Consider the following 10525-nt stretch of genomic DNA (forward strand, 5'->3'; position numbering starts at 1 on the left):
ATTCATGAGCATCAATTATTTTAAAATCTGTTTTGTTAAACACAGTACAACGTATTCAAGAAACACCCCCTCATACACACACGCGTGAGCGCGCACACACACACACACACATACACATAATTTATTTATTAACACGTAGCTTTTGTATAAACCAGAATGTGTATGTTTGTATAAAACATATTGTTCAAAACAAATATTTGCATAAAACTCAAAAACCGCTGACCAATCTGAATTATTAATTTACATTTGTATTTATTGAACTTCGAGCAAGGTTTTCAAATTTTAATTTAGCGAGATAACTCTATTATTGGATGATCAGCAGGCCTTTAACCGAGAGCTTTCGTATTTTACTACGTAATTTTTTGTCTGTTAATACTCTGAGTCGCTGAGAAAACCACGTATTGTAAGACAAAAGTGCACGGTTTCATAAAATAAAATATAAAAAATCAACTGAATTTTATTTTTATATTCTAGTTATTAAAATCGGGTCGATTTTAATAACTAGAATATAGTCTCAGGTATTCTCCAAATACCTGAGACTAATAGACAGTTTCAGTTTTTCATAATATGAATGTAATTTTTCATAACGAATTCATCGCTATATAAAAATCACACTGTTTGAAACTTACTAGATGTATTTTTAAAATTAAAAATTCTTCATATATCATGCGGTAGATAAAGGTTTTCAGATTTCTATGTTGTACGTCACTCCGTCATTCTTGCTTAATGATAGTTTGAGTCATCAATTTATACATACAAGGAACATAACCGTGTTCTGTTACAAATAGCCGCATGGTTCTTGCAAGTGAAATTTAGAAAATCATGAAATTTTTCAAAATTGAGCAGTTCATTGTACAGATATCAGAGATTTAAAGGACAACCTTAACTTTAACTGGATTTTATCTGTTTTTTCGCTCATCCCGTAAAGAGTAAATCCTGTTTTTATGTAATGAAACTTACAGAATGAACTTCTTAATCGAACTTTATTAAGCGACTGAAATCCAAAATTTATCCGAACAGACTAGCGACTATCTCCTTTTTTACGAAAATAGTATTTTTGGATTTAGTCGCTTAGAATTCACTTCAAGAAAAATGGAAGTTTTTCTATTACGATCGAAGATTTACCTACTTTTTGGAAAAACAATTTTTCATGATAACGTTTAGCGAAAAATGTCAAGCGATTAAAATTAAACGAAACCGGGTATTTTTTTATTTTCATACAACTTTGTTTTCTTCAAACAAATGGGTTCCTCCCCTCATCAAGGGGAAATATTTGTTTTTTTATTTACTTGTTAATGTTTTTTTAGTTCTACTTTTTTTAAAGGCCAAGAATTAAAACTTTTAAAATTTGAAATAATTTTTGTATAAAACATTTTTGGGAAGGGAGAAAGAGAATTTTCTTTCCGGGTAAATAAAAAAAATGAATTTAATAGTTAAAAAAATGAATTATTGTAGCCTGCGGAAGATAATAAATAAATTTACCCGACAGGCATTACATAAAGTTAAAAGTCTGTCTTTTTGCATCTTCTTCCATACATGTTTTTACGCTTATCACTAAATTTATTCAAAATCCGTTATCCTACCTTTGAGATATAGCTTATGAAGATTTTTAGAGAAATTCAGGATTCCGGTTCCGATATTAACCGGCACCTCCCATTTTACTTTTTTTATTTTACCATACTGTATGTAAATCTGAAGATTTTTTGTTCTATATACAGCTTGCCGATTAATCTTTGTTCTCTTATTTGCCGATGGTGCCTGTAGTACACTGGATTCTTAAAACATTTATGTCTACCTTGTCATTAGAACGGTTTAAATGTGTCTTTACTGTCTTTTATCACCGAAGAATCTTTTTTCTCTATTACTTTTAGAATGAACACGAGCAAAAGGATTAATGGACTTTTCTGTTGTTTTTTTTTTCAGATGCATGCGGTTTATCAGATGTCGCTCATATAGAAAGTTTACAAGAGAAATCTCAATGTGCTTTGGAAGAATATTGTAGGACGCAATACCCAAACCAACCGACGAGGTTCGGTAAACTGTTATTGAGATTACCATCGTTACGTACGGTCAGTTCACAAGTTATTGAACAGTTGTTCTTCGTCAGACTTGTCGGCAAAACGCCGATAGAAACACTTATTAGAGATATGTTATTATCAGGAAGTTCATTTAGTTGGCCTTACATTAACTCTATGTGACATACCGTATGGAGACAGTTGGCATCTGTCTAATAAAAAATATATACTTTTTTAATCGGTACTCTTAATTATATTTTCACAACAGACTGTTAGCAGATTAAATATTTTAAATTTTAAAGGATATTAAAGCACAAATAGTTTATCCGAAGCTTTAAGGCTAAATAATGGAAAAACCGATTAAATAGTTTCTCTAACTATTTTCGATAGTAGTTATTCGGGAAAGTACTAATTATTAAGGTGTATAAATTATTAATAAAGTCGATGTGCATTTATTTTTGTTGAAACTTTGTCTATTACTCTTGTTTATTCCGGGTAAATTTTAAAAAGAATAATGATACGTAACTATTTATCGGTCTATTTATTCGAACATCGCTCAAGTTAAGTGCGTAAATAATGAGTATTTTAGTAAAAAATAATTAGAAAAAGTTATGCGCGTCTGTTTTTTATTTCATTTGTGACGATTATTGTTGGATGATAGTGCGAAATAAAAATATTAATTCATCTGATCATTAATCTACCCGGCCAGGAGTCGCTACAGTAACGATATTAATACAATGAGGTTAATGATTTTGCGTGCAAAAAAGAAAACAAGTGGTTTCACGTTTATATCCCAGGTTTATTTTAATAGTTTTAATTCTATAGTCGGGCTTAACTGTGTATTTTTTAAAAATTCTATCTGAATTTCTAAAAGTAAGAGTTCAAAAGTTCAATCAGACTTCAATTATAGTCCGGTCGGAATATAATTTTTCACCACAGTTGCGCACGGTATGTATGATATTTAATAATTTGATGATTCATCTAAACTGTTCCGTTAAATCGGTTCAATATATGAAGATAAAAAATCTTGAATGAATTATTTAGATTGATACAAACATTTTCCCTTTGTTTCATTCTGTAGTACGTAAAATAGTGTACTTCATGCAACATAATGTTACGTATTATAGTATGTAATAATTGCATCGATATCGGTCTAAATGTTCCACTCAAGATTCTTAAACCGGGAAAACTTCATGACTACAGACTATCGGAAAAAGCAATAAATAAATTTTTAATATCTTGCTTATCAGAGAGCCTCTATTTCCACGTATTAGTACAAATTAGATGACTAAATGTGAAATAAATTAGCCAGTATTTTTTCTGTTTGCAGTCTGGTTTTTTTTTATATATTTTTCTTTTATTAACACAAAACAGAAATTTTGTAATCGACATACAAACTATATTTAGTCTAAATACTATACACAACTTATATGGACAGGGTATTATACCAGATTTTATTTTTTATTTTTTAATCATCGTTAATTACCGGTTGTTGTTACGAAGTCTTCAGCTGAATAAAGATTTTTCAGAAATAAAGAACAACAGTATATTTACAATAATATTTGGTTTTTGTAGCTCATTTCATTTGCGTTTAATAATAAAAGAAGACTAAAATAAGTGCTTGACCGAACACGCACACAAACAATAAAGTGCATTAATATTAAAATGTTAAGTAAAATAATTTCTCAAAGATATTCCGTAAGTTTCTGTCTGTATGTTTCATTAAAAAAAATATATATATACTTTTTTTTATAACTGGAAATTATTCTGCAGAAGACAAAATCAAAACGGTTTGTTTTTATTTAACTTGTGTTGTTTGAATAATTATATTATAACCTACAAAATTTTAATAGTTAAAAAGGTGATTTATTTGTATAAATAAATGAATATATAACATTAAGAATAATGTACCTACTTAATATAAAATATGTGATAGATTAAGAATGTTCTTAATTACTGTTAACCGTTTATTTGTTAATAATATGAATATATATGTTATATGTAATAATTAAGGAAGAGTGTTACAAAAGTCATCGAAACTCACATCATGGTGACATATTTTATTCTATGAATCCTGCAGCTGCAATTAAATCTTATTCAGACAATATACCCTGAACTCTTTATTTTCAATAAATATATGTTTTGGTTTTAAAAACAAATCAATTATCGTACCCAAAACTATGATTTTTGTCATTACATTTCAAATATACGCTTTCATTTCAGTTTATGATACTGCTTTTAGGTTTCTGTTTATGCAGAAAAATATTTGCTCGCATCAAACAATAATTTAAAAAGTAGAAAGAAATTTTTTTAAGTAGTTTAATAGAGTCTAACATTAAACGGCTGTGAACATGAAAAAAACAAAAACAGAGAATTATAATGCGGTGTTATAAAAGAAAATTTGAAAATTAAAAGAGGTTATTATAATCAAAATGAAGAGGTTTTAGGACAAATTACATGAAGGAATTTGTGAAAAACTCTTTAACAGTAGAACTATATTGATCGGTCTTGCATTAAGATACTTGGAGCCAGTTAATTAATTAACGAGAAAGATATTTCAAAAGTAAAACTGTAGGGAAGAAAAATTTTTTATTATACAAAGAAAACAATTAGATTTTTTCAAAATGTTTAAGTTAAAATATTAAAACAGAACAGAAAGAGTAGAAAAATGCATCAAACTGCTCTTAAGTGATCAAATATTAAAGATCTGTATGTATACCATATATATTGTTGTGACATATATAATCCTACGTATACAATGAAATTGATTCAAGCAATCCACTGATCATATTTTATTTAAACTTGTGTGTAGCTTGATTATATTTTCAGTTTAAATAACAGGTTATTCATAGTTATTCAGAATACAACAAAGAGTTTTCTTTTTACTTCAAAAGAATAATTTTGTTTTTAATTACCAGTTTTTTTTTAATAAAACTTATATAGGTGCCAAAGAGTCATTTATTAGTAAATAATATTAATAACTATCCTCTTCTCTATTTTATTTTTTTTAAATAAATAAACTATATTTCAAACTTCTCAACCACAAAAAATTGTTTTTTTTTATTAATTTTTCCAAAGATTAATATTTTAGGTCCTACAACTGTCTTCATGTTAATCAAAACTAGTAAAAATAACTGCACTGCTATTCATAAAATAACAATAAATTATATTAAATTTTCATTGCAAAGTACAATGATTGAACAAAAAAAAAAATCATACATTTTGAAAGGAAAAGATGTTGTTTTCTTTATTAATTAATTTTTATTTTTCTAACCTTTAAAATAACTATTTTCCAATTAAGTTGATTTAACTTTATCACCAGAAGACCAACATAAAATTGAATATAAAATATGGTAAAAATCTTTTCCAATTTTTATAACGTTATTTCTGGCCTTTGTGACACTCTTGTTATTAGCATTATTTTTGTGTATGGATTTAAGATTGTTTTTACAAATGAATACATTAAGATAAATAATTTTTTTGTTCATTTAGGCAGAATTATATAATGTAGTTATGTACGTACTTATGTACATTTGTTTATTTGTTTAATTAGATTATATATTCTTACATACTTTAAAAATAGATGTACATTATATATATTGTATATATGTAGGTAATGTATTTTATGTAATCGATTATATAATTATGTAATCGATTTGACACGGTAGATATTTACATGCATTGTATGAATTTATTGTTAATTAAATTTTTTAGCGGTATATATTTATTTACAATATTTAGAAATACTTGTATATTTGTATTTATTGTACAAAGTCAATGATGGACTATCTCTTTTGTATTAATGAAGGAGAATTTTTAAAAAATTGACTGTACTTTCATCGCAACTCTTTTCATTAAGTAATAGCTTTGTCATATAGAATTATTCTTCAGTTATTATTTTTGCTATAATTTTGTAAAAAAATGTATTTTTATATCTTGAATTTATTCTGATAAAATATTTTATAATTTCTGGAATTAAAATATTTACCAACAATTCTTCCTAATTATATGCTCGTAAAAAATATTTCCTATGGAAGACACCGGTACCCAAATAAAACAATCAATCTCTATTTCTGTCAGCAAAAATTGACTTAATCACCAAAAACATACCGATAAGCACTAAACATTTGTATTTTCTGTTTTTGAAAAATTCTCTAATATTTTACGTTTTTAAATGCATATAGTTCCAATCGATTGAGGTTAATGTGCTAACCCTTAAAACGAAGATTCTAAGTTAGAGGTCTTTTGAAAAGGTTAATTTTTAATATTTGATTTCATCTGAAATCACTCACTCTCTATGTGAGTATCATCCTATTAAAAACAAAAAAACTAGTAAAAAGTAACTGGAATATTTGGCATCGTTCATTTGCAAAGCAACAGGAGATATTGGCATTCATACTTCTCCAGACTTCATCAAGAAAAGCAGTAATATGATCATGTCAAAAAATCTGTGGTTATTCTCCTGTTTCAAGAGCACAAATCAGCAGCGATACTATTAACGTATTGTTTATTACAAAATATATGAATTATTATTATGTACGATGACTGATGTATGTACTGATACGTTTCAATCATTTGACACAGGAAGTATGTGGTATTTTAATAATGAGAGGATGATGAAAAGAAGTTGTTTTAAATATTTATATACTGATTTAAAATTTCATTCCAAAATGAGTTTGGTAAGTTGTTAACATGATCACCACCTACTTTTATATTGCACAAATATTGCAAAATATTACATGAATATTGTGGTCATTTAATCATTAAATGTCATAGAATGTAGTTTCAAAGGGAAATTGCAGCTGTAATTGTTTAAATTCCATTATAGCCAAAAACTGTAATTAAATGTGGATTGGCTACCAGAAAATACCTTTTCTTTATATCTTTTTATTCAGTAAGACGCTACCCCTTAAGACAGTCTGGATGCCGCAGAACCACCGGGTTGAAATAGGTACAGTTTAATACATTGCCTGAGACCAATAAAGTCCACTTCCTTCCTTATATTGTTTTTCATTGTATTCATATGCTACATATTTGGGTTTTTATTTTTTAGAAATTTCTACTATTGCTCTCTGACAACTGAAATGGTTAACTTTAAAATAAGATCTCGCCTTTTGTTTAATTACAGTTTGTATTTTATTTTTATTTATTTATGCACATCTTTTAAAAAATCTAAAAGCAAAAGTTTTATCATTAAAAGTATATTTATAATTACAAACAGTAAAACAATCTTATTGATACTGCATTTATTCTTTCTTTTCAATATCCAAGACAGCAGTACTCAATTATTCATTTTTTATTATAAAAAAAGAAGAATCTTACAAAATGAAGTTTGTTTATAAAGACCGACATTCGTTTATTTACCATTAACAAACTAAATACATATGCATTTTATATATAGCAACAGGTTTAGATTAAAAAAGTTTATTTTTATATTTTGTGATATTAAATGGCTTCATACAAATACTTACATTATATGAATTTTGCTTTTACAGGGAGAATTTGGTCTATTTGTATTCTATATTTATAGTACTGTTAAACAGAACTGTAATACCAGTAATAATAATTATATAAAATTGTAAGGAATTCTTCTACATGAAAAACAATTTTTCATCATACTGAACTGTAATCTATATTTGCTAAAACAAGCATCCTTTTAAAGGTAACAAATATTTTAAAGAAAGATGTATGTTAATTTTTGAACGTTTGTCTTATTTCTTTGTGGATGTTTACCAATTTTTTACACACCTGCATTCTTGTATACCACATAAAACATTAAAGAGATCTGGTTAATCACCTGTATATGCATGAGTTATACTTAATTTATTGCTCAATTATCATTATGTTATTTATGAAAGCAATAATTAATTAGTAATTATAATTATTATTTTATTGTTATTAGTATATTTATTCTTATAACTTAAATTTATTGTACGTATGTTAAAGAAGTAGTAAATCTTTATAAGTTATGAATGATAATTACATTACTATAATAAAAGTATCTATTAAAACATATTTTATTGGTGTAATTACTCTAAATTTATTGCATAGTTTGGTAAAATATTCCAAGCATTATAAAGTATACAATGTATCATGTTTTTAAACAAATTACAACTCAGTACACCTTTTGTCACAGATTATTGTCATACATATGAGAAGATATTCATACGTTCATAATTTTTTTTTGTATTATGTACTTCTGTACATGTTCAATACTTATTTAACTTATTACTAAAAATCACTGTAAAATAGTAATAAAAATCATTATAAAAAATCTAAGGTTAATCTAAGGTTATGATATTGTAACATGATGATATTAACTTTAAATAATAGAATTTATAAAAATTATGTTAAATCTAAATGAAAAAGATGAATATCTTATAAATGGAAATTGTTATATTTGAAAAAAAAATTAAGTGAATACTTAAAAAAAAGAAAGAAAATTCTTTTTATTGTGATTTTAAGATCATATTATGCTTAGTTTCATATCAGTTAAGGAAAACATTTTAAAAACCTTCAAAGAAATGGCTAACAAATAGGTAATTTTGTTACTTGGAAAATAATGTGTTTTTATTTTAACTGCATTAAAAATAAAATCAGAATTATGTGCCTGTTCAATCAATCAATTTTTTTGCACAAATAAATAAACTATTTGATCAAAAAAGATTTTGTTAATACATAAATATCTGAATGAAAACATTTTGCACAAATCGTTCTGAACTTTGTATAAAAATATTCAGTTAACCAATAATTATTTATTTCATTATTACTGTCACTTTTATAAAAATTTTTGTTGCTTAAATAAAAATAATAGAGTTGTAAACTGGAGTAATGAGATATAACAAATGTAATATTTTCTAAATTAATTATTGGTGTAATTAAAATAAGAAATATTTTAAACACAAAAATACCATAGTGAAGAGACTGTTTGTTATTATACTAAAGTACATCACACAACCACATGTGCATGCACCCATCCACATAAACACAAACACACACACACACACACACACACACACACACACACACACACACACACACACACACACACACACACACACACCATATTTATACTCATTCATTCATATGCATTTCTGAAGATGGTATGTAGTTCTGAAGATGGAATGTAATTTTTTTTAATTTTTTGTGCTAGGATATCAATTTGACTTTTAGTTGCTGAATAAATAACTAACATTGAAATGCTAAACTTAAATTATTTTATGAATCTCTATATAAATCAAATTTTTACAGATAATAAAAGTAAATTATTGGTAGTAACCTAATACTTTTAGCTGAGCTGAACTTTGTAATTGTACATAAATGACTCAGATTTTTTAAAACAACCAATCTTTTTTCAAGAAATAACAAAACGTTAATTTTCAAATATTCTTATTTAGGGACAATAGTTTACAACAATGAAATTATGATAAATTATATATAATATTTTTTATAGTTAATAACTAATTGCATCAAGTAAGCATGCATACATTCATGAGTGTGCAAGTTCACAAGTCAGCATGTGAGTATGTTTTGATTGCTCATTAGAAAATATTTTCTAAAAAATTTAATTTCATCTCTTATAATTTTGCTTGTATTTATTCATTATAAGGTAGGTCTCATAAAATTAAATTTATGGTGAGAAAAATTTGCTACTTTGAAAATAATGTCAGAAAGTTACATCTGAAAGGAACACTAACTCTCAGAATAAAATAATTTAATCTTTCTTTAAATAGTAATGGTGTCAGGTTATAAAAAGGAAAATATTTCTAGAAATTCATGTGTTCTAGATACTTATCAACAATAACAAAATGACTTTCCTCAATGGCTTGCTTACACAATCACAGAGCCAAAATCATGGCTTACTGAGAAATTAACTGAAACTCAAATATCTCAATATAATTCACAAACATAGGCAAACTATCATTTTTTTAGCACTAAAATATGTTAACTTATTAGATAATCTGTTTAATAATAACATCAAAAAAATATATAATGAGCTTATCATGCTGTTATTTTTGGAAGTGACTAGTGACTTATGTCAGGTCTCTTACAACTATTACAGGTAGAGCATTTATGCATACAATAAATAACATTATTATTGCTTTGTAGTTGTGGGCATGTTCAACCCTCTACTAGAACTAATATCATTTATGGATTACTCGCATTGTTTTCAAATGTTAATAGTAGTCATAATTAAGACATAGATGGTAAATAAAATAAATGCAATTTTTTTGCAATTAAGAGAATTATTAAATCTACAAATACGTAATTAACTATAGGTTCTTCTAAACCCAAAATTATTAAATAAAATAATTCAAGCAGATTTTATAGTAAATTTGTCTGATGCATTTACATGATTTTCACTATGCTCATAATGACTATTAAAAGCATACTATAATGTGTAATACTATTATAAACAATTATTTATAGATTAGTGTTTACATTAATCATCATTCATCAATTGATATGAAGGGAGGTAAAATGAATCACTAGTATCTAATTGGCTTCAT

At 26.1% G+C, this 10525-nt stretch overlaps 1 protein-coding gene across 2 annotated transcripts in view; it reads left to right on the forward strand.

Annotated features, from left to right (window-relative positions):
- svp (COUP transcription factor 2) overlaps positions 1 to 9088 on the forward strand; it is a 245678-nt gene extending 236590 nt beyond the window's left edge. For both annotated transcript variants that reach the window (XM_075382128.1, XM_075382129.1), the window contains one exon: positions 1924 to 9088. In XM_075382128.1, coding sequence (XP_075238243.1) covers positions 1924 to 2198 — 275 coding nt within the window. In that variant the 3' untranslated portion in view covers positions 2199 to 9088. The remainder of the gene's footprint in view (positions 1 to 1923) is intronic.
- The last annotated feature ends 1437 nt before the right edge of the window (positions 9089 to 10525 follow it).

This window comes from Lycorma delicatula, chromosome 1 (genome assembly GCF_047948215.1).
Source record: "Lycorma delicatula isolate Av1 chromosome 1, ASM4794821v1, whole genome shotgun sequence".
Classification (NCBI taxonomy): Eukaryota; Metazoa; Arthropoda; class Insecta; order Hemiptera; family Fulgoridae; genus Lycorma; species Lycorma delicatula.